Raw genomic sequence first — 25,861 nt, 5'->3', positions numbered from 1 at the left:
GTGCGTCTAACTGAAACCACCAGCTCTGTAGCTACGTCTAAAGATATTCCTATCCATACCATTATTGACCCTCCCTCAAAACTCTCTTTAGTAACGAAATTACACTGCGCATATCACTCACCAGGTCGTCTATACACTATTACCTGTCCGTCAGACTTGTATAGACAGAACCTGGATTCACCGAAGGCCAAAACTCTGCGCCAATCTTGTTCGACCCAATTGACATGTTCTAATGCAAAGTTTAAACGGGCCCTCCGAAGAGCTGCAGTTAACTTGGATCCAGTGGCTGGTCTTCTCGGACTCGGATGTATCTGATCCTCCTTTAGTCATTTTCTAACAGTATTTTCACCCAGGCGGAGTGCATATTGTCTAACATGCGATCTTGAAGTCGGAGAGCAGTGAGAAACCCTTCTCTAATGCTTATTAACCTTAAGTATTGGTCCTGGTGAGGTGTTGTGATCCGTTTTCGGCCTTGTCCCCGCCTCCTTGTGTGCCGTCCAGTCTCCCTATGTCTTCTTAGAACTTTAAATACGGTAGATTGGTTCATACCAAAGTGATATGCTATAGTCCTCCGACTCTCTTAATTCTGAGCTAACAAAATCACTCGCACGGACTTTTTAAATGCGAAGTTGTTCCTAACATCACCCATGTTAAAAGTAAATGAAGATTGATGTCAATAGGCGAAACAAATGACCGATGGTGGCGCTGCAATCGTGACAAATATGGCCGTCGTAAGAAGTACATTACGTTATTTCGTTTCTGTTTTTGTTATTGTGTACGATGGTGTACCTTAGTTTTGAGGATGTTTTTTCTTATTTGGAGGCAGTATCCTCATCTCAGTGTGTTGGGAAAGGGCCGAGAGTCTTAAAAAGTGTCACCAGAGTGGTTTTATTTGCTCTGTGCCTGAAAACTTAAGCATCCATGCTTTATGTCTATCAACTTTTTCTTTTAATCCAAATCTGTTAAAATGTAGGTACCAATTTAATGAAAAACTACGGAAGATTAAACATTCATATTGAATGAACTTTTGAGGTTATAGATTTACTTGTTAGTTATTAGCCGTTGACGATTGTTTTAAATACGCAGCAGGCCAAGATATTTTTTTGTTAGATTGCAGTCAGGTCCTGTCATATACTACGTGACAAAGAAAGGTAAACACCCAGTACTTATAGTTTTATTTCAATAAGTTTTTGCGGGCAAATGTGTTTTGGGTCAGATAAGAATAAATAACTATTTTGAACCCAATAAAGGCACAAAGGGACCAGAAAATCATAGTTTGGATTGAATATTTTCCATATAAGTACAGTTTTAAAGTAATTTCAAATGACTAATGCCATAAAAGTGCTGTTGCAAAGGCAAAGTGGTTTTTTGCAACTTGAATTTACTTTAGTAAATAGTAAACAGACATGTAACAACCACGAGGTATACTTCACAAAGTAATTCAACCAGGTTCCGCCAGAGGTCACTTTAGAACATTTCGTTCGCCTATACCATTGCCATCTAGAACACAAAGCCTTAAGGCAGCAATTGTTTTTGATCGTGACGTCACAGTAAAGGCTTCATCGAAAAACGCATTAAACCTCCAAATAAAAATTTTGGTTAGAACTCTTTTTTTTTTAGTAGAACGATGTGTTTAGGCTTTACAATTACTGCCTCGTGGAGTTAAATGCCATTAATGACGCGAAAATTGTCATTTACAAGTGAGGTTAAGTTTGTGTATTTATTGTTTTTTCGTGATTTTTACTTTGTGAATCATTTAAATAACACCAAATCACAACAAATGCTTCATACATCTTAATTATATGTGTAGCAAATATAGTTTCAACTAAATTGCCCTTACAACGACTTGTAATCACGAAAATGTTGATAGGGTATAAAAATACTTCCCAGGTTTCAACGTCTCTTGCGACGTTCGATGAACAGTAAATACCCTGGTATCAACTGAAACTATTATATACACTTGCCACCAAGCTTTTGCTTATCTCACAATTTTCCATAAGAATGATTAAAACACCGTATTTGATACTTTCTGAAAATGTAAACAAATGTCAAATTTTGACGTTTGGCCTTCCTCGTGACGTCACACGCTGTCTGGCTTAAGGCCTGGAGTTCGAGATGGCAATGCCTATACTGATTCAATTTTTCAACTGTTACTAAAAAATTATTTTCGAGTAAATTTAAAAATTGAGCAAAAACCATATTTTTGCTCATTTTTGTACACAGTGGCTGGAAATTTAATTTACTCTTGTAGAATGATCTATGTTTTTCCTCTATTTTCAGTGTGTATAACAATTTTTTGCTTTAAAGTAAAACTTTTCAAAAAAACCGTAAAAATACAAGTGATGCGTTAATTTTGGTGGTCAGTGTAGTTTTATAGCAAAGAATCGGTAATAAACAATATTTTTAGTCCGCATAAATCCAATTGTGGTAAAGAGATGTTTTTACGATAGTAATTTAATCGATGATGACAACGTAAACAGAGAGCTCGTTGATACCCTAAGCAAAACAAATTGTCCTTAAAAAAAAATCAACTTTTTTGTATAAAATCACCAACAGAGCTATTTGGCAAATTATTTTTAAATAACGTTATTACAAACTTGTCATTATTAGTTCTGTGATTGAAACTCTAAATTAATTACACTATTTATTATGGCTCCAAAAATTAAAAAAAAAACACACAAGCGGCATCACAGCATGAAAATTTAACCGACAACACTGTTTAGTAATTTTTCTAGTGACAAATATATCACTTCAAAAAAAGAAGGTAAAATGAATTATGATTTCATTTGATTTGTCTGGTTTGAGTTTACAAAATAATTTAAGAAAAAAATTATTTAATTTGAGAAACACTGGACTATAAAATTTGCAAATACAAATGATGCACACAGTCAATACCAACCTAAACCATTAAATAATTTTTGGGGATTTTTTTGTTTTCACCAACATAATTCAACAGGTGGTGGTTTTTTAATTTTTGGAGCTATTATACATATGTATCTATTAATTTTTTAGAATACAACTAACTGTGAGAGATTTATTTTCTATCCTAGCTACTTATACTGTCAAAATACTGTTAACTTTACTGTTAAGTTGAGTTTAATAAATTGGTAATCTGAAATAGTTTTATGAAATAAGCTGAGTATGTTTTGTGTGGCTATGATAATCACATATACCGGGTGATTCAGATTGGTATTCGCGGCCCTATATCTTTTTTATTTTAAGAAAGAAGTATAACAAACCATACATATTTGTAAATCGCTTATGAAATTACAATAGATGATGTTGTCAAATCTTCTCTACGATGACATTTGTCAAAGTTAAGACAGTCAACTATTTTTTTTTAAATAGTACCTTATACATTTCTTAGTCTATTCTTGTAAAGCTTTTTTTTCTACATTTGAATGTGTAAAAAAAGTTGACACTTGCAATAGGAAAAAATCGAGAAAAAAAAATATGATTTAATTTATTCGAAAGTGTTATTTTCTAAAAAGAGCTAGTTAGCCATGGAGACAATTGAATTTTGACATTAATAGCGTCAATTATTAAAGTACCTACATTTAAATAAATAGTTATGTTATAACCTACATTTAAATAACTAACTATGATATAACATCTGGCTTCAAAACCTAACTTCTTCCTGACTATACCGCTTTGAAAATAGTAAAATATCAATAAATAAATAAATTCTGGCTAAGGCCAAGTGCTAGAAGTTGTCAGGTCGCGCAAGCGCCTCTAACATAACCTAACGACCACTACTAAAATAAGTAGCCGGGACCGACAGCTTTACATCTCCTCCGAAAGATGGAAGTGATTTGAAAAAACCAAAACCTGATGATTTAACCGGGAATCGAACTCGGGCGGTATGGGTGGTAACTGATAAGCCAGTATTAAACCCCTGAGTCATGACCAATTAAATATCAGTTTAGGGGGGAAATCTGTTTCCAGTCTCAAATAGTTTTGTAATTTTCATTCCTGTTACGTCTACCTGAGTTGATCGGTTTCGGACTCTATTCGACCATCTCTCGGACTCTACTCGGACATCATTATGAAGGATTAGAAATTTTGGGACTCTACTCGGACTCTCCGGAATTTTGATAGTGCATGAATGACAGTCATAATGAGTCTTGGGAATCGTATTCGAATTATTCGAATATTTGAATAGCTGACTATGTAAAATTCGAATAAGTGTAAATTATAATATTCGAATAAAGTAAATTCAGGATGTCAAATAATTTTATTTTTTGGCTATGTAATTCTTAAAATAGTGAGATGCAGGGAACCAACAGAACGCGAATTTAGCATAGTAAATTCAGTATGGATTTGATATTTCGTCCGAGTCTCAGTTTTCTGGCCGAGGCGCACCCGAGGCTTGAAAACAAACAAGGTCAAATCATTTTATTTTTTGGCTACGTGGTTGTCTTGTAAATAGTGACATGCAGGGAACCAACATAATGCGAATTTACAAATGTTTGGCTTACTAGCTCTTTTTAGAAAATAACGCTTTCGAATAAATTAAATCATATTTTATTATTTTTCTCGATTTTTTTCTGATGTAAGTGTCAACTTTTTTTACACATTCAAATGTAGAAAAAAAAGCTTTACAAGAATAGGCTAAGAAATGTATAGTGTACTATTTAAAAAAAAAGTTGACTGTCTTAACTTTGACATATGTCATCCTAGAGAAGATTTGACAACATCATCTATTGTAGTTTTACAAGCGATTTACAAATATATATGGTTTGCTATACTTTTTTCTTAAAACAAAAAAGATATAGGGCCGCGAATACCAAACTGAATCACCCGGTATACCAGTGTAATTTCTTCTAGAAATCTAGTGAGTAATTACTAGATGACAAGTGCGAAGTCGAATAATATAATGTATTCCAACTTTAAAAAAACGATGCTTGGCCATGACAATCTGACAGATTTCATCCTGTATATCTGAATAAAAGTTTGGTTAGGAATTTTGAAAATTTTGAAGTCACAGTGTTGCCATACTTATGTTCCGCTATTTTGCAAAACTGTGTTAAAAGAAATTAATAAAGAACCAAGCATTTTTTATTAAAAATAGCAATTGAAAAAAAAAAATCAAAAAGTACACATCTGGTGGAGGCTTTAGTCATTGAATGAGTTTCAAGAACGCTTTCTTTAGTTTAACAAGCAGAAAACGGATAAGTTTTTCTCCAAAATGGAATCACTTTTTTCAAAAGACATCTAAACTTTAACCTCCTTCACTATTTCATCTTCATCATTAGATTCCGAATCATCTTCTACTGTAGCTGTAGCTTCAACTGTAGCTTTGAAATTTTGACGTGTTTTTGTTCACAAAGAACTTTTCTATTATTAACAATTTTGTGTTTAAAAACCCTATTGATTTTAATACTTTATACAAAAGTATAAAGTAGTTCGGTCCCCTGTAAATTCTAATAAATTCTTCGCTGTTTCCAGTAGAGTGTCTAAAGAAAAAAACTCGTTTTTGCTTGTTTAGCGCACGAATAATTTCGGTCAGATCTCTTTTAAAAAAATCATTCCACTTTTCTGATTTTCCTCTTTTTGTAGTCTTAGTATCCGCCAGACTCTTTTTTGTAATTATGCAATATATAACAGATCTTCCCACCTGTAAATACAGTTTAGGATTTAATCGAATACAAATTCATTGTTCTCACATTAAAGATGTCCATCACTCTATTAAAAATCGCATCGTTAGATCGGGCCTATCTCGTTTAAAATGTGTGTAGCACTTCAACACACTACGTTGTCTCGAAAGACACAACTTTTGACATTATGCACTTGTAGTAAACTCTTCAAATTATTAGTTTGTGTTGTTTAATTTAAAATACATTAGAAAAACGTCAAAATGACATTTATTGATATCTTTTTGTTTTAGAATCATCTTGCAACATAGCATTTCAAATTTAGTGAAAAAAGGTTCACAACCAAAATGAAATGAAATATAACTACTACTTTCCTCAGTACTGCCAATTTAACAAAATTAAAGCATGGCAACCTATCGTTTTTTTAAAGATGGAATAGATTATAAACTATTTTATAAATTGAATATGGGTTATGCCCTTTTTCCGATAAATGAGATTATTCTCTTACTTCTAAGTATAAAAAATAGCTGCAGCCAAGTGTTGTGTGATTTGGACAACTTTTCTGGATTATGAAACTAGCAAACTAACGGAAACAACTTACAGTACGAGTCAGCTTTAAGTTGATATTTCCTCTGAGATATTAAAAAACCTTTATCCAACATTCAATAGTAATATCGTGTTTTACTAGTTAGTTTTAATTGAGTAAACTGGGCTATAACTAGTCTGTTGTTTTAACCCACGTTGCCATTAGCACCGTGGGTTATTAACGTCCATACAGTGGCGGCTCGCCAGGGTAGGCAAGGTAGGCGCCGCCTACCCGCCGTCCGAATCAAATTAAATTTTTTTATGGGTAATTACATATACATATTTAAAAAATATATCAATATATATTTATTCAAGTCTTTTTACTCTATTAAGCATAGGAAAGATATGCGTCGGAATAAAAAAATTTACACCTACCATAATTATAATTCCACAATCCAGAACGAGAACCCAGGCGACATTTAATTTACGCCTGAAAAACGAGTCAACCATAGCGCATTATCTCGCTCGCTCTACCCTATCCATATAGAAAAATGTCTCGCTTCTGCGTTAAATTTCGCATATTATTCGACTCAAGCAGGCACGAGCTTCGGCTGCCTTTAGGATTTATCGGATCGACGAATGATTTTTTCCGTATTCGCGGGGCGTGAGGTAGGGGGATTGGTGTTCAGTCCAGTGTCGCTAAGGAAATGCCCATTGTTTTGACTTCGTTGTGTAGTTAAGTGAGTGGGTGCAAGGCAGGAATTCAGGAGGCAGGAGGGTAATAGGTATTTTTTTTCTATCCTTGGATAAGTTAAAGTTTTATTAGAGATGGATGTACCACACGATATTGTCTGCAGCCTTATGGAAAAACCTTTTTCGCAGCGCCGGAATGAGGAACGTTTTGAAATTGTTTCATTGGGCCGTCCCGTGCCAAACATTTCAATTTTATCTAGTGATAAAAAACATGGTCAATCATTTTCGCGGTCATTTAAATATACGTGGTATACAAGCCATAAGTGGTTATGTGCCAGCATTTTTAAAAATAAGTTATTTTGTTGGCCATGTTTACTTTTGACAAATTTGAGACAGAATATTTGGGTTTCGCGAGGATATTCAGATTTAAAAAATTTATCGGCTGCTGTAAAAAAACACGAGGCATCTAAAGACCATTTGCAGAACTGTTTAAGTTTAAAACGCCTCGAAAAAAATGCTCCCACAATTGGGGATGCATTAGAAGCGCATGGTGCTTTATCTATTAAATTATATAATGAAGAGGTAAGGAAAAATCGAATTTTGTTGACATATTTGATTGACGTAACCGTTACTTTGGCAAAGCAAGAACTTGCATTTCGCGGTCGAGATGAATCCAATAATTCGTCAACACTGGCAATTTTAAAGAAATATTCAATCTTCTAATTAAACGTGACTCTGAAATTCAAGCACACATTAAAAAAATTGGGGGTGTTTTCACTGGGTTATCAAAGACTATTCAGAACGATTTGATAGAATGTGTTGCTGATTTTGATATTCAACGGATATTCTCGAAAAATCTCAATGCGCGCTGTCCATACGGTTTGTGAACAAACTAAGTCAAATAAAGGAGAGGTTTTTAGGATTTTTTGATGTCAGTGAAGACAGAACTGCCGATGCTCTATATACTCTTATTACAAATGTTGTGGCGCCATATGAATTTAAGAGCAAATTGGTGGCCCAGTGTTACGATGGGGCAAGTGTTCTGGCTGGATCTTTGAACGGGTTACAAATGAAAATTAAAGGTGATGCTCCGAAAGCACTTTTTACTCATTGCTGTGCTCATCGTTTGAATTTAGTATTGCAGAACGGTTCAAAATGCATTCGAAATTGTCGTATATTTTTCGCCACCTTAACATCTATTCCTGCCTTCTTCAACCAGTCTGCTAAACGAACATTTGTTTTGGATTCAGTTATTGGCAAGAGAATTCCGAAAAGTTGTGAAACTCGGTGGGCTTCAAGGTCAAAAATAATACATATCGTTGATTCAGAGTGGAATAATTTAATAAGCGTATTTTCACGAATATTTGATGATCAAAGTTCTGGAGCAGAATCAATAAATGGTGCCCGAGGCTATTTAAAACATTTTCAAAATTTTGAATTTGCTTTTCTTACCGGTGTCTATAATGAAATTTTCAACATTACTGATGTGTTTTTTTCTATTTTACAACGTAAATGCTTAGATATAAATTATTGCCAACAAGAAATCGAAAATGCTTTAATGAGAATTAAAAAATTAAGAAATGAGGAAAATTTTATTGTTTTTTATCAAAAAGCACAGTCCAAATTATCATCAGTTATAGAACAGAACCCACCTAAGAGAATGAAAGTATCCAATAACAATATGGACCAGACCACTGTATGTAAAGCGCTATATTTTGAAATTCTTGATAATATTATAGTGCAAATAGAAGTTCGTTTCAAAGACTTGGCAGACTTAAAATATTTTGCTCTGGCTGATAGTTCCAAATTTCAAAGTTTTGCAAATAATTTTCCTCATCATTTAATAAATATTTTGTTTACACAGTACTCCTCTATATTTGACAAACAGAAATTAATTAACGAGTTAAGTGTAATTTATAACGATACACAATTTGAAAATTTAAAGGTTGTAGAGATATTGCAATCATTTACTCAAAATGAACTAATCGAAATATTTTCTGAAGCCTATAAGTTATTTGTTTTGATCGCTACGATTCCAGCTACTACAGCTAGTGTTGAGCGAAATTTTTCTTGCCTAAAGAGAATAAAAAGTTACAGCAGAAATTCCATGACTCACTTCACTTTCTTTACTTTCAATTGAAAAAGAACTACTCTGCGAGCTTTACAAAAATGAAACTTTTTATGATGACATAATTCAAATTTTCTCTACAAGTAAAGACAGGCGCATTAACTTAATATATAAAAAATAATCTGTCGACTGACATCTTTAAACAGGAGATTTGTTATTATTTTATTTTTTATTATTTTATTTACTGTTTTTTATTCGTATAAGTATTTTGTTTAATAGAATTTTTAAATAATTTTAAGTTTTCCAAATTTTTTTTTATTTACTGTTTTTTATTCGTATAAGTATTTTGTTTAATAGAATTTTTAAATAATTTTAAGTTTTCAAGAATTTATTTTAGTTATTAAGTGAGAATAGGGCTATTGGCGAATCACTCACTAAAAAAAATGATAACGCGCCGCGGTAATACCTCAAACTTAGGGTGGTGTGGAAATTTACCTTGCCGGAAAAATAAGTCAAAAAAGCAACGAAAGAAAATACATCTTATTCCGTTCTCTATTTATCACCAATAGATTATAAGTACTTAGTTTATACCTAGATTTTATAATATTTTGTCGCCTACCTTACTAATCAAGGCACGAGCCGCCACTGCGTCCATAACCCATCGGGAGCAGAATTTCATCAATAATGTCATTATCTAAAAATTTTGGAATATTGGATAAAACGTTGTATGGCATACGTGGGTTATTAAGTACTACCCACTCGAGGTAATAACCTACTCGGGCAAGCCCTCGTAGGTTACAAATACCTCTCGTGGGTAATATCTTAAATAACCCACTTATACCATAAATAACTATTACAAAAACATAAATTCAGAAAATTGCCTAACCTATAATTAATTTTAGGTTCAATTCAACACATGTTACAACTTGACAGTAATAGTATACCTAATAAACATAATTATTCTATTAGTTACTATTGTTTTGGACGTGAAAGCAACGTTTTTCTTTTAAGACATTGGAAAACGATAACAATGTACCACGTGGCTGTTCAGTTATTTCCGTCGTCTGCGTTATTTCATTTACTTTAATTTTCGACAAAACCGTTGAAAATGAACGGAAAGCAGACGAATTATATTTTACTTATAACATTTAATTAATATCAAGACATATTACTTACCCCCTAAAAACAATTTGATTTAACACACCAATAAATTGATAACGACACAAGCCAACGCGTGCGTCAACTGTCAACGCAACGGAAAACGGAACCATAGACAAAATAAAGTATATATAGAACGCAAAGTTGGTGTATTAATTGTGTCCTGGGTTTGCGTCTTGGCTTGTGCGCACCGTCCGCAGGCCGGAAGAGGACGCTGAAGTTGTTGCTGCCAAACATTGCCAAATTACCCGGTTTTTAAAAAACAAATAACATTACAAAAATTATAAATGTCAATCAATTTAATTGTCAATTGACTTGAATTGAATGTGAATTTACCATGAAGCGTTACAGCATTAAAAAGTGTTACAGGTCTGTTAGCACTACGTGCCATAGACTTCCAAATTCATTGAATATATGGGAACTGCTTTAAAGAGTAGCTGAAGTGGAAGACAATTTATTATCTGATGGAGTGTGGAGTGAAAGTGTATAATAACCACACGGTTTGTGAATTACATTTTGAAAAATCCGACTGTGGCACCAATTAACACACTTCTAAATAATGCTGTACTTGTCTATAGTCTATTTTTTCCTGGTAGGCGCGTGCGTGCGCATTTACAAAATCCTGCAACGAAATGCGACTTTCCTATTGGTTACTTTATTTTTCTACTTACACTAGAGAAATGTGCAATATTACAGTGTTCTGTACTGTCAATCAGGTCCAAGCTGCCATTTTTGTTTCATCGTGTCTTAGTTTTCCTTTCGTGTTTTGTGCGTATTTTGTGTTGTGTCCGTTTATTTATTAAAAAAACAGTTCTTAGTTCTTAGAGGTTAAGAAGTTTTTATATGTCAACAAGATGTCTTAATTTCGATCACCAAACGGCGTAAGTTGGATTTATGCTAACATCAAGTAACAGTTTTTTATTAATGCATATTTATAGCAAATTTCTCACAAGCCGAGAAAGAAATGATCGTTTAAGTATTTCGTGGGATCTCCAAGAATTTTGCCGAGTTAACCAAGACGGCTCAAATGGAAAAAACTGCAGATTATACTGGTATTGATTTCTGAGGTTTTTTTTGTTGTATCACAGCTTAATTACTTTGTGTTGAAGGTTCAACACAATGATACTTGGCGGAAGAAAAGAAGTGTGGGCAATTACAGGCACTGAAGAAACCTGATAGGAAATGGATGAACATCAAAAATATCTCATTCGAAAAACAGTGCACTCATTTTTCTCTGCAAACAGAATTCCTACAATTGATGCTGTGTACAGGGAAGTGCAAAACAATGAAGAAATTCCAAACATCAGTCGTTCTAAGCTTTATAATGTTTTACACGAATTAAAATTCAAGTAAGTACATACATTGTTTTCAATTAACTATAAAACATTGAAATCTATGTTTATTTCAAATAGCACAAATAACGAAACAGAAAAAGCCTGTTAATAGAAAGAGAAGACATATCTTGGCGAAGAAGATATTTACGGGAAATAAAAAAAATACGCCAAGAAGGGAGACCTTTTCTGGTTATTAGAAATGATTGTAGTCGAAGCAGGCCTTGTCCATGTTATGAAATTTTTGCCGCTTTCATGTGAACTGACAATTATTGTCGATGTCACTGTAATTTTTTTTAGGTGATTATTGTTGATTATTTTATTTTATTTTTTTTTTTTAATTAACGATTGAATCCAAAAGTATCAAGTTGTTTTGTACCCAATTTAACTCCTGTGAGTATAAAATAAAAAAATGTTGTACATATAATATTTGTTATCAATTTTTCCACGAGTTGATTCATAAACTTTTTTGTTTACATTTTACAAATTATACAAAAATTAAATCATAAACATGAGTTTTAATCTGCAACCACAAATACTGATCCCCCTAAATAATATGCAACCAAAAATACTAACAATTCCTGCATCCTGCTAAAAATCTTAGCTATGTGATTCTACCTTTCGGAGATGCGCACGCACGCGCCTACCAGGAAAAAATAGACTTTAGTTTGCTCCTGCCTAATGGTAAACTCCGTCCAGCGAGAGATTGGGAGAGTTTAAATTGTAGGCTTGTAACCCAACACTACAAAATCCACTAGAATACAATACAAAAAAATTTAATAAAATTAATTATTGTGGTGGTACCTTTGAAATAATTTCGCGGGCATTGTAATCCTACGCCAATTTATGCTGTCACAGCAAATTGTCAAATTTCAGCTGTTGTCGTTGCCGCTGTCATTTTGAATCGTCAACACCGTGTGTGGCTTATTTGCTCTTTCGTCTTCAAGTGAGGTATTTTGTTGTGTTTAAAACTTCTTAATTATCTGGGATAAGTTAGTTTGTTCGTTTGTATTGACTAAGTTCTTGTCAGCATTTCCATGTTTATCGATGACGGCTCGCGTATAAAACCAGGCACTACGTGACGCCCGATAACTGAGGAAAACGCGGAACAGGAGACCGGGACGCAAGGCGTCATTCGATGACCAACCTCGAAGGGTACCACTCATAGTTCCAGAGTTGGATGTTTAAGTTACGAAAGGACAATAAATCTTCATTCAGTTCCTATTTTCTTTTTTTACTCTGACATTCTGTATTGTTAACCCCCTGAGTAGTGTGTGTTTTGTTCGTTGTTTCCTGCTTAACTGTTTTTTTTTGTGGTGTTTAAACTTTCTTAGTCTTTAAGATTAGTTAGTTTGTTGTTTTAGTTTGTTTCTGTTCAATAAGTTCCCTATTGTTTACCTCCGAGTGCCTTTTTTAAGTGACATTCCTATTTTTAAACATGAATCCCTTTAGTGATATCACGAACAATATCCAGACTGATGCAAAGGTATGAACATAATATTTTAAATTTTAATTTAAATTTTTAATTATAATAATATTGTTCAAAAGAACACAACAATTTCGTAGATATTTCACGACCAGCTAAATTAAGTCGTTTGATTCCACATTGATATAGATTATTTCCCTCTCTCGATGTATAATAGTATATATGTATAATTATTCTAATTTACATTTATACGTATAAACGATCTTGTTGGTTGAGGTTTTACTTTTAAATATTCTTGACGCAAGTAGTTATGTATCAAGAGTAGGTACACGTCTTCGTGTAAAATACTTCAACTGTAATATTTTTCATTCATTTTGTCTCTTATTCGTTAAGGTACTTTATTAATTACAGCAAAATTTCAGGGCACAAAGTGTTACTAGGTACTACTTTCTCTGCGTAGAATTTAGTGATTTTTATGTCACCCAATCTCTCGCTGGACAAACTTTTTTTTTATACCTATAAATATCACACATATTAAACAAATTACAAACTTTTAAAGATTCCAGAAATTTCTACATCCGAAATTCCCATTCCCGATCCCAATCTTGGAACAAATCTACAAGACATGGTGTTGAAGAAAACGCGATATCCAACTCTTCTACCAGTACTATATTCGATCTTCATGCTGACCACTGTAAATTTTTCAGAGTAGATATTGATATTAAAAAGTTTTCTTTCAAATGTGAACAAAAATTTGAAATTGAACCTGAAATAGTCGACAAAATAGTAACATTAACAATATATGTATAAAGTCCATTCGTTTTGTATTGAACTTTTCAAGGTCAAATAATTTAAATTTTGGCTCTGTAATTATGTTTTGTAAATAGTGACATGCATCTAACCAACATAATGTGATTTAGCAATGCTCAATTCAACGTTTACGGTGTTTACCTGCATGTCATTATTTACAAAACATAATTACACAGCCAAAAAATAAAATTATTTGACCTTGAAAAGTTCAATACAAAATGAATGGACTTTACTTTTGTTAAGGGAATAAAGTTAATTAGTGTTGTAAGGTCCGGTAATTGACCTAGTCAATGACCCATTTGACCGGTCAATAATTGTCAATGACTTTACGAATTTGACCAGTCATTTTTAAAATTTAAATTTCCCGCTTATAATGTTGAAGATTATAGGATATGATGACTGTTTGACTGATGAGATGAGGTTATGTTGGGTTGTCTGATTTCATTTACGTAGCTGCTGACAATGAAGAAATGGATTATGACAATAAATAAGTAAATTATGACAAAGAAACATCTAAAACTTTAATAAAGATCATTGTGGAAAACGATTATTAAGCTTTTTATCTATTAGGAAGAAGTGGTTTTTCTATTTCAATCGTTTTTGTGTCTTCTTAACATGACATACAATATATTTTTATAAAATACTTAGGTACTGTTACGTTATAAATTACGTTCCCGAAACTGGGCAACCCCGTTACCGGTTACAAATCCGGAATGTTCAGGGGTATAACGAACAAGTCGTGGCTTCGACTCGGTTTACAATGCGAACCACGAGAAACGCCGACTGAAGCTGAAAATTTGGTGAGAACAGCCCGGAGTACGGGAAATGATACACAATCTTCCAACTAATCGTTTATTCAGATGTCAAACAATGAAAATAATGATATAATGAAAAAGAAAAACAACGAAGCCTGACTAGCCCTATGGCGTGTACAAATTTGAATAACCCTAACCCTTCGGAGGGTCCTCCGGGTCCCAGATATTCAACGAACGAGTACCGGCGAAACAGTAAAAAAAATTCCCTTCTTTAGCGAAGGAGGAAGGCTGACTGATCCTACGTAACGTCGCTATTCGGCTACGCCGCCCGCATAAGCGGAGAGGTCCTCCAAGTCTTCCTTCGCTCCAAAAAAAAAATTGAAGTTAAGATGTTTTTCTCCGGTACGGACCGGTGAAGAACCACGCACAAAAAAATGTTCGGTGAGCGGCGATACACAATTCCTGGCGAGGTCACTCACGGATTGATAATCGTTCGTGAATATAAAAACCCGACGGACTTGATAAGGAAATTTTTTCTTAAGTTAGTGGAACAAATTATAAATCCTAAACGCGATATATAATTTAAATGAATTTGATAGAACTAATCACCCGTCGAAATAATGAGTGACAATGGAAATTTGACTATAGTTAAATACAAACGCTCAATTAGTTCGACGGAGTGACAAAATACAACCGAAAACTTGAGAAGCTACGGCCTGTAAAAAAATGGGGTGTCACCACTGCTCCGGACTTGCTGGTGGGTAGATCCGGCACCTTCCGGTGAGTCCGGGGACGACCTGGACTGACAGGACTCGACGAGATCCTGATCCGCAAAAGCGTTCGGTTTGGAACCTTCCGTAGTGATCCTTGATCCGCTTGGCGATGTGGGCGGTGGTACTTTGACGAATCGTCTCCAACGGCCCTCGTGAACTCCACTACGTCGTCTCGTCGGCCCTGCAAATTCATTCGATCACTGTCCCCTTGACTCTCCCCAGGCACTGACAACACCACCGGCAAAAGGTCGTGAAAAGTCCTTCCGTCCCTGGTTCCCCCGATTTATACCTTCCACCCCCTCTATTCGCAGATTTTTCGGCGGAAGTCCGAGTACGTTTCCGTCGCGATGGATTCTAGAACATTCTAGAAAAATCGCGAAGATTTAAAAACGCGCGGCGATTTAAATCGTAACAGTACCTACTTTTTTAAATTCTAAACGAATGTGTAAGTATTTTAAAAGAAACTGAAAAACTGAAAATACACACACACACACAGTTGTGTTGAAAGTTTTAAAGCGTTTTAAATTAACAAAAAGTTCAAATTCAAGCAAATATGTAAAGAAAAAACAATGTATAACTTCAAACAATTCAAACTTAACCTCACTTACACAATTTTAGAACAATAATTTGTCGATCAATAAATCTTATAAAAAATGGAATTAAGAACCATTATTTGGTATTAAAATAAACCTTGACATTAAAAGAATCATTTTGTGATGTTTAACTAGTTCCTACTTTTTGACCAATAATGACTGGTAATTGACCGATCAAGGACCGGTCAACTTTGACCAAAAATAAATGACCGGTCATTTATCCATCACTAAAGTTAATTTTAAGTGGTAAGAACACGAGAACTTTAATGTATAAAAACAAAATATTTTGTAAATGCGGTTGAAATGTATAAGAAAAGATTGAAAATAAAAAATTTTAAATGAAAAAACTTTTTTGTGATAGGATAATGGAAATAAATAAAATAAAATTCATAAATATAAATGGGTATTAATATAATGTTCACCAAATTAAATTATACACCCCTAGCACTGTCCTCCAAAAAATTAAATTAACATCAAAAATTCTTAGTGGACACTAAATAATGATACTTTGGAAAATGGGAACAGCGTCACCAAAATAGCAATGTTTCCTATTGTTTTACTGTTGCTTGCATTCTAAATGCTATATGTTTACCGATTTTACTAAATGTTCACCAAATGTGGAACGCTCACGTTACGGGCCTTTACTGCAAATATAAATATTCACGCTATCCATTTATATTAAGCACTTGCTCAAAAAAACTACTTTTTCGAAAACTGATAAAAAATGTTGACATTTTATGACCTAAATCGGTTGTCAAAGTGACTGTTTTTTGTTCACTGGACAAAATAAATGTGAATCCTGACTTTATTAAGTCAAATTATTTAATAACCTGATAACGATAATAAAGATTTATGGTATGTAGTTCGTTCTCGAAAAGGGGCAGGTATATAAATACAGCGAGTTTTCGAAATTCTACCTGCAACTTTGGTGGTGGATAACCATCTGTTTCCCATCATAAATCTTTGTTATTGTTTTCTTTACATTTTGATTTGAACATGTTAAATAATTTGACTTAATAAAGTCAGGATTCACATTTATTTTGTCTGGACTATACAATCTAGAACAAAAAAGACTTTTATGTCCGATCGGGCGAATTTTGCCTACTTATGGACTAGTTTTTAGGGCGTAATTCAGTATATTATAGCCCCGGGCTGTAAACGTTTTTATGGCCCTTGTTTATGCCGTTACTACAGTAACAACAATAACTGGCTTATTCCACCTTCCTGATTTTTGTGTCGTTATTTTAAAATTGAATCTACATAAATTATTATAAAATTCAAAACTTCGACGGGACATAAAATTTTGTATGTACCACGGGCATAATTGGCGTTTGTGGCCCTTACCGTGTTATGGCCCTCGACTGACGTCTCGGGCCCCAATGTCACGCCGCGGGCCACAAACGCCTTCATTACGCCCTTAATACATAAATAACTATTACGTTCAGCAATTTTTGATTAAAGAAGAGGTCACTATTTCCCAAAATCTTAGTTTTATATTCCAAATAGGCCAGTATCACACTTTCAGACACGTTCTTTAATTTCTTAGAGCCACACCAATTCATGAAATCCTTCTAAGCAGATTCATATTGTCTAGAAGGCTTTTCCGGGATAAGACTAGAAACTGTATTTCGTGCCGTTTCTAATACATCCAAAGGCAGATCATCTTCATCAATTTCGGAACTCATTTTTGTTTTTTCTTCTTTCTTTTATTAAACACCAGTAATTCTCCTAAAATCGTAACCAAACCTTACAAAATTAGAAATTAGAAGTTACATCGTTTGTTTGACGGTTGCTATCATTATTAGTTGGTCAGAGTATTCCAAATTTAAAATATCAAGATAATTGTAGACAAAAAAATGTTTGACTTTCCGCTAATGTGGAGCTGTGCAGTTTTCGAAAAAACGTTTGCTGATACTCGATTGCGAAATTCTTTTGCATTCTATGTCCTTATTGTGAGGAGACCTAATAAAACGTAGATTCTTCTTACAATTGATATACAATATAAAATTCAGGCGACCCCTCCTTACAAAAATACTGAAGGTGTAGAGTTTGCATCAAATTTTCTTCAAATAGAAATTAGGAATATTTGGCGTTTATTTTATTTATCGTGAGAAAATAATGATGCAAAATATTGTCTTAGAAAAGTAGCGTTATCGCGGAGTAAAATAATATTTAATTTTTGCAATTTTTGTTCAAAAAGAGCAACGCTTTGATCTGAAAATTATAAGGTAGGGAATGCGGTTGCTGTATTGAACAAAGTTAGAAGGGTTTTATCATCTTAAGAATTATTCAAAACTTTTTTCAACAAGTTCTTACTTGCTTCACGGCATACTCTCTGCAACGCTTTGGAGTCGGAATGCTTTAATTATGAGACACTCTGTATGAGAGGCTAATAAGAAGTCTAAATCTGAGTATCCATTTGAAATTGAATATACAGGGTGTTCTCGAAGTTGACGCGTTCCTTGTAACACGAGGTACTACACATTATTCTTAAAAATTTTAGCCTAAATCTTCTTAGTAAAATGTTTGTATTAACGGAGATAATCGATTGTATATTTTTATTGTTTTCTAAAATTTTAAGTCCGGTCCTGTCCATTTCTCCGCTGTACTAGATTAATAACTAACCTGGCCCAGAATGGTGTCTTTCCGGAAATCGCTCTCTGGACGCTGCAGATGCATTCTGATAACGTGATAACATTGCCCATGCATTTGCAACATATCTGTGAGCTCATTATTTTCCTAATAATAAAGCCATTTCGAATAATTAGATGACAACTCTGACAGTAGTTTTGATTAACGTCCATGCTCATTTGATCAAATCAGCGCAAATTTGAGCAGGACCGGTTTCAAAAATTTCAAAAAAATTAACTTATTGTATCTTCATTGCCGTACACATTTTACTAAGGTGATTTTGGCTAAAATTCTTTAGAACAACGCATACTATCACATGTTAAAAGGAACACCTCAACTTCGAAAACACCTGTAGTATAAAATATAGTAAACATTTAGTATTTTTGTAAGACAAAGAGTTTTTTTTACTGCATGAATACACTAACAAAAATTAAAATTATCTGGTTATCATTTCAGAATTAAATATGGAATACAATTTGGTGAACATATAGCATTTTTAGGCAACAAAAATTATTTTTAGTAGCAAATAATATAAGAAACTAGCAGGATGTCAATATCTGGTTATCGCTCTAGGATTATGTATGGTCTTAATTTTGGTGAGCATTTAGTATTTTTGGGAAACGAAAGTATTTTTTTGTATGAATAAATTTGGTAAATTTGGTAAACAGTTAAATACCACCCAATATAAATCATAATATGCACATTCTAAAATCTAGCAGGCCAAGGAAGTACCGTCCACAAGCCAACAGATGGCGCATTTTTCAAGAACCAAAAATTTAATAGGGAGTTTGCGTTCTATATAGTTTATTTTGTGTATGAACGGAACCATAGAGAAAATAAAATACTATAGAATGAAAAGTCCCTAATAAATTTTTGGAAAATCGTTTAGCGCACCCTCACCACACAAGAGGGTGCAAATGTTTTAAAAAGTCAAAAATTTAAAATCAAAGTAATCTCAATAATCTAAAAATCAGTCAAAGCAGTGTCAATCTTTATGTCACTATCTTGTAATTCAAAATGAGCCTGTGTCACGTTCACAAACAATGTAGTACCGCTGCTAAGATTGCTAAATTTGTTGTTGAGAGAATCAAGCAAAATTTATATAGAAAACAATCAACAAATTGAAAGAAAAATAATACTTCAAGACCAAGAGATTACACCATTATTTGATACACCTCATCTTATTAAAGGAATTAGAAATTATCGGATAACAAAAGATTTGGTTTGGGAAGTAAACGAAGAATTAAGATCCCTCCACAAAATTACGGACATGCAGATAAGATCCAAAAGATGTCCTATGCAACTCAAGTTTTGAGTCGTCATAATCATGATTAATTCAACTATCATGCTATTAGTTAACTGTGGTAATTTCTAATAACATTGTTGTTAATAATCTAATATATATTTTAACTAACAGATAGAACAAACCTAAATGATGAAGACTTGGGAACTGCAAAAACAATAACTTTTTTGACAAACTCTTTGATAATAATCTGGAGGGAGGAACATGTTGTCCACGTTGCGAGAAACCTCTTGCTGGTGGAGTTTAGAAAAATCCGGGGCACACAAAATTTTGGCAGGAAGCAGTCCTACACTTACGCAATATGTACCTAAGTAGTTATGATGGGGGGGTTCTGGGACAGTTCGATGGCGTGTCCATCCGCAGCTAATGGTAAGGTGACCTCAAGGTCGCGAAGAAGTCGATCGTCAATGACCAGAAGCTGAAGAAGTTCTTGCAGCCGAAGAAGTGGTCAACAATGACCAGAAGCTACGTCACAGTGGCCGTTACCACACCCAAAAAAGGGCGTGGCCCCAGGTGTAATTAAAGGTGTTTTTGAGATGTTTCCAAAACAGGTGAAAAAAATTATTTTTACCTGTATTACCTGTACAGGTAATTACACCTTGTCCTGTGACGTATTATTTGAAGGTCGGGTGCGGTTAGTGCGCGTGTACTAATGAAAAAAAGTTTTTGTTGAACTGGTCGGGATTCGAACCACGTAGATGCGATTGCGAATTGAATTGAATTGAATTGAAAGAGGCTTTATTTGTATTAATATGGATTACAAAAAATACAGGGATTTTGTGTAATTATTTGCCTTCTAGGCTCCTGCCAATTGGCTTATCCTAGGGTCATGATCATGAACGATATTGCTCACATGAGCTTTTCGATGTTGTGAGGACGCAGCCTCGTTTTTCTTTCAGAATATACCTATTTGGTTGTAAAGGAAAAGCTAAACCTTTTATTTTTCATTTTGAACTAACCTAACCTACACTATGCACTATCCTACTTAGCCTAGTAATTTACACTATGTACATGGGCGGGGCTTTGACGGGAAGAAGGGGGGGGGGGGTGGGGGAACATGTTGGGCGGTGCCCTTTATTTATTGGTTGTTTACATTGAGTGAGTGGGCAGAGTCGGAGGCTGGCCATTTTCTATTTACAGTAGTTGTCATTTTGTTTTCATTGGAATTTACGGCCTGTGAATCTCATGATTCCTTTGCATGACGCGGTCATATCGCAGGTGGAGGGGACCTATTTGCTGTTTTTAATGTGGGTGTTTGATCAGAGGATGTGCTGGTGAATTAATTTATGTTTGGTCCTGTTTATAGATGCGATTGCGAATACGGATGCATGATCCACTGAGCTACAAAGTGTTTGCAACTTGCGCATGTGATTATTGGGTATATAAGATCGAGTTTAGCCTGGATGAGCTTAGCCTCTATCATATTTCCTTTTTGTTTTTTTAAGAATAAAACACAAAGCGTATAAATTGGAAATATTTATTTAAAAAAATAATAAATAAATAATTATACAGGGTTATTATAAATGTTTGTAGTCAACGAGCCCATGAAAACAAATGAAATTTTTTCCTTTGCCGTTCCATAGTTCCATACGAAAGTGATACGAAGTAGATTATTATTCTTGACATTAGGAGGTTATGTTTACCTTCAAAAAATTCTTTGAATTATTAACCACAACAGTGAAGATTCGTTTAAAGAGATTGTTCCAACGTTTTAATACCGTGAGTAACAGTGACTTAAATCCATCAAGATGGGATTTGTTATCAAAGTGAATTTTAAAGTTCATATGGTTCAATCCATCTCATACGGACAATAAAATTTAATTTTCTCTATTTCAGTTTTGTAAACTTATCCACTGGTGTTTAACCACAGGTGTGTAGAACTGAATTGTTGCTGTTAAATTATTCAATGGGTACTGAATCATTTTTGTTTTAAAAGTTTCGAGGAAACAATGTTAAGTACCACAAGATTCCAAAACTGTTGATGGAAAATGAGAGAATGAAATCATTGTAAATAGACATTTTATTTATGTGTTATATGGCAACAAATTAAAGCTATTTAACTGTCCAGCAAGGTTTTATTGTTGTTGATGTGCATTAAATGATTTCCAATGTTATAATGTGGAGGAGCAGGATACACAAGATGGGCGACGTCAGACAGGTGCATGTGTTGATCCAATCTGGAATAGTTGTTAATGAAATCAGCAACAAATATGGAAGAGGAGGTATACTTATTAGTTCTAACGTCTCCCTGAGTACATCAGGTTATGAACTTACAGCAGGACCACAAGGGTGTAGTAAAGGGGGAGGCCAGGTGGGCCCGGCCCACCCCAGAATCCTTCTGGCCCACTCCAGAATAAAAGTAAAACACATTAAAAACAAGATACATCTGCAATATCTATCTATCATCTGTCTGGTTTAAAGTCTGGCCCACCCCAGCAAAAAATCATTGCTACGCCCTTGCAGGACCATGCCTTGTTGGAAAAGAATGACAAATCCAAAGTTCTGTTATCATTTAGGTTGTTTAAAAACCAGCTGCAATATGCAACACGACATGGATAATCTGCTGGTTTCAGTTCTTGAAACAATGACATTTTATAAGGGTGCAAATTTAATCTTTTCTTCACAATTTTCTGACATGTGCTCAGTGCTACACCTGACGGTGCTGACAGCAATGATGTTCTGGGATTTTGTTCCATTCTCTCTCTCAAAACTTCACCAACTTGAAGCCTTCTCGATGACTTTTCCTTTGAAGCATCTCTAGTTTTGTCTATTCACAATCTATCGAATGTGGGTTATTAAAAATTGTTCCTCTATCTCTAAATTAGGAAACTTTGCGAGATATTGATCTTGACATGATTGCATTCTGTTTTCATCTCATACACCATTTTAATAAAATGAAATAATAATGAAAGTAGTCTGTTCCACGGTGTACCCCATTGCAATCCTAAAAATCAAAATGTGTTTAGGAGAAACTGATAATTAGAAGAGAGAATTTGGAGAACAGTTAACCTGAAAATAAATTTACTTGAAACTTACAGAATTTTACTAACCTAACCTTGATCACTGTTGTATACTCATCGTCGTCGTCTGTGGTCTTAACACTCTTAACTTTTACCAAAGACTTGTTTTGATTCGAAGGAAAAAAATGCGGTAATCAAGTGATTTGACATTAACAGCGACTTTTACCGTTTCAGTTGGTCAGGAGCTCACTCATACCAATATTCCACTAGATACAGTGCACAATCGAAACAAGGCGGCACAAATTCATGGCCTACTTGGACTACAAACATTTATAATAACCCTGTATTATAACATAATTACATAAACATAAATAATTTAATTTAAAAAAATTCTTTTCTTATTTCTCCACATTAACGAGGTAGTTGATTGATCTTCTTAAAAATTTGCTTATATTTATCTTCCATGTGAGATTTATCTATAATTCGATCTATGTCTGTTTGCGTAAGTTGTCCAGGATTATCTAAAACAGCAAATACTTTTCTCAATTCATCACGTTGTATAGGTTGTTTGATTAGCTCGTTTCGTAATTGAAACCTTAAAGCATCTTTTTCACTTATTTTTGTGTTAACCATCTCGATCGACAACTTATTAGAAAATGACATTTTTGAAGATGGATTTCTGTAATTATATATGTTTGAAATTATTTATGATTATAAAAAAATAATAATAATTTGTAACAATTTATTTTCATCACAATTTTTATAAAAAACCCTTAATGTTATCAATATGAAGTAAAATATTTGTTGGCATTTCAAGTTCTTGCATTTTTTCGTATACGGGTTGAATAATTTCTTCTTTATACCATTGTTGATGATCATCATTATCTGTGTTGGATTTTAGATTTTTCAGTATGATTGTTTTCGAGAATCTTTGTATGTTTGGCATACATGTTAGACAGACCAATTTAATTTCGAATCGTGATATAGGTTTCCAATTAAATTTTTCCAATGACCTTTCTAGAAGACGTATTATGTTCTTACTTCCATACCAGATGTATTGATTATCTTCAACATGTATTGCATCCCAAGGATCAAATTTATTATGGAATTGAAGTTTTAATTTCACTTGACAGGTTTCTGAAGTTATGTGAACATTTCTTTCTTTCATTTTTAGATTCACAATGTCAGTACAATTTTGACTACCCATTTGTGTAATTTCTTGTTAATGTTGCTTTAACCGTTGTCTTCACACAAATAGTATACCTACTATCTGATCCCACACAGATATATACATTTGCTTAAGAAGAAGAATGAGAAGAAGGAGGAAAATAACTACTTGGAACATGTTTAAATCCTTGAAATTTAATTATTTCCTTCATGGCACAAGACATGCAAAGTCTTCCTTCCATATCGGTTTCACCTTTGCATCTCGGACATTTACTTTGAACAGGAATAGGCATAGTAGTAGTTTTCTCTAATTAGATTTATATACAAAAAACAAAGTTTCAAATGGTCCTTCTTGCAATATTAATTTCAACACTTTCACATAAACAAGCTATTGAATTAAATTTCTGGTTACGGTAAAATAATTGTTTTCGATAAGACAGTTGTTCCAGTTCGTAATGACCACAACTTTTTTTAAACAATTTTTGTTTTATCAATCCAACTGTTGTGAGTTGAATCAAAACCCAACCATTTCACGAAGACTTTATTGTTCTTTCTTCTTAATATTTTTTCTACTAAATATACATCTGGATGTTTGACTTTTTGTAATTGTTGTTGATAGAAACAACCCTTAATATCCTGTTTTTGATAATCTTGTAATAGATATGTGTTTGGATTTGTTAATAGGATTTTTTTTATGGTAAAAATTTCAGTTGACCAATTTGGCATGTACTTCTTATCAAAAACTCCTCTAGTTTTTGAAATTCGTACATGATCACCTACATGAAATTTTGAGGATAAATTTACAATTTTTATGCGATTTATAAACAGTGTTTAAAAGTTTCTTTTCATGTTTCTTTTTAACTTCAGAGGGTTTCATACCGATCGTTCTATGTTTTGAATTATTATATTTTTGTACGATATTATCCAATAAATTAATCCATCTATAATGTCCGTGATAGTTAAATTCTTTCCACATTAAGTTTTTCAATGTTCTATTAACTCTTTCTACGATCGATGCTTTTTTTTCACTATATGTATTGTAATGATTAATATTGTATTTTTTCATTAATAATTGAAATGTTTTGTTGAAAAATTCTTTTCCCATATCAGTTTGTAAGTTTTTAGGTTGCTGTTGTTTGAAAACTTTTTCCATATTTTCAACAACTTCATAGCCAGTCTTCGTTTTTAATGGGAACGCCCATACGAATTTCGAGAAACAATTGATTACCACTAAAATATATTTGAAACCATTATTCTCACCTGAATATGGAATCATTTCAACTAAATCTGCTTGAAATAGATCATTTAATGATTTAACAATAACTCTACGTCTGGGAAAATTAATTCTAGCTTGGTTATGAATCTCATCGACCACTTGTTTTTTAATTTTATCCATTTTTCACTTTTTTACTCTATAATATTTGCTTCACGTAATTCTTCGATGATACTGATTATTTCGTTTCTATGATTAAAATTGCCTGCTGCCTGAGATGCTATTAATAAATGTAATCTTTCAACAAGTTCATTCGGGTCATCCCAATAGATTAAATCGATTGCATTTTTATTAACTTCTTTTGATAAACCTTGACCGGATGTTGATTGTTGCTCTTCCTCTTGTTCACGAGTTGTTAAAAATAACGGTGCAATAATGTTTTTATATTTTGCTAATTTGCTACCGTCTATTTGTTGATTGGCTTGATAATAACGTTTATGCGCATTTGTTTTCAGAATAATTTCTTTATATTGTTTGAGATCGTCTGGTGTATAATTATTAGGTGCTTTTTTAAATAATAACTCGTATAATCCTTTTGTGCCTTTATAGGTTTTCTTTTGTATAATTAAATCTTGATTAACAATCGATAATTTTGAATTACCTACTTTAAACGATTCAGAAGATGGGTCATATCTGACTCCATACTTATGATCGAATATATCTTCTACATCTTTGATCATATCATTAATATATTTTCTCGGTAATGCTTGCAATGGTTCTTCATCTTCTAACTCACCACTAATTTTTTGAAAGTTTAAATTTACTACCTCAGGTTGTTCAGATGATTGTGCCTCCTCTTTA

General features: G+C 33.5%; 1 protein-coding gene and 6 long non-coding RNA genes across 18 annotated transcripts in view; 4 read left to right on the top strand and 3 right to left on the bottom strand.

Annotated features, from left to right (window-relative positions):
* The window catches only part of LOC138128425 (uncharacterized protein in vnfD 5'region-like), a 187,508-nt gene that overhangs the window by 76,177 nt on the left and 85,470 nt on the right, over nt 1-25,861 (bottom strand). For 2 of the 12 annotated variants that reach the window (XR_011158648.1, XR_011158647.1), the window contains exons 1-2: nt 10,057-10,610; nt 9,500-9,574 (exon numbers count right to left, since the gene is read on the bottom strand). The exons of 2 other annotated variants lie outside the window; for them this stretch is intronic. Coding sequence is in view for 3 of the 10 variants with exons in the window: in XM_069044650.1 (XP_068900751.1) it covers nt 9,500-9,571 (72 nt within the window). In the remaining 7 variants the exon portion in view is untranslated. 8 more of the 12 variants (XR_011158646.1, XR_011158650.1, XM_069044650.1 and 5 more) reach the window with 8 other exon arrangements.
* LOC138128460 (uncharacterized) lies at nt 10,629-11,632 on the top strand. Its single transcript, XR_011158677.1, has 4 exons — nt 10,629-10,919; nt 10,977-11,090; nt 11,148-11,387; nt 11,451-11,632. It is a non-coding gene; the product is annotated as an uncharacterized lncRNA (long non-coding RNA).
* Nucleotides 12,059-12,593, top strand: LOC138128473 (uncharacterized). The gene is made up of 2 exons (XR_011158692.1): nt 12,059-12,320; nt 12,400-12,593. It is a non-coding gene; the product is annotated as an uncharacterized lncRNA (long non-coding RNA).
* LOC138128486 (uncharacterized) lies at nt 14,444-15,848 on the bottom strand. The gene is made up of 2 exons (XR_011158707.1): nt 15,556-15,848; nt 14,444-15,497 (listed from the first exon to the last, which is right to left on the bottom strand). It is a non-coding gene; the product is annotated as an uncharacterized lncRNA (long non-coding RNA).
* Nucleotides 15,840-25,861, top strand: part of LOC138128453 (uncharacterized) — a 131,200-nt gene continuing 121,178 nt past the window's right edge. The window contains exon 1 of the long non-coding RNA XR_011158664.1: nt 15,840-15,958. This is a non-coding gene — a long non-coding RNA (uncharacterized lncRNA). The remainder of the gene's footprint in view (nt 15,959-25,861) is intronic.
* On the top strand, nt 21,172-21,725 carry LOC138128418 (uncharacterized). The gene is made up of 2 exons (XR_011158644.1): nt 21,172-21,379; nt 21,497-21,725. It is a non-coding gene; the product is annotated as an uncharacterized lncRNA (long non-coding RNA).
* LOC138128416 (uncharacterized) lies at nt 21,663-25,664 on the bottom strand. Its single transcript, XR_011158642.1, has 2 exons — nt 22,697-25,664; nt 21,663-22,604 (listed from the first exon to the last, which is right to left on the bottom strand). It is a non-coding gene; the product is annotated as an uncharacterized lncRNA (long non-coding RNA).

This window comes from Tenebrio molitor, chromosome 4 (genome assembly GCF_963966145.1).
Source record: "Tenebrio molitor chromosome 4, icTenMoli1.1, whole genome shotgun sequence".
Lineage (NCBI taxonomy): Eukaryota > Metazoa > Arthropoda > Insecta > Coleoptera > Tenebrionidae > Tenebrio > Tenebrio molitor.
Note: the sequence above shows the minus strand (reverse complement) of the source record. Positions and strands in the feature narration are given on the sequence as shown.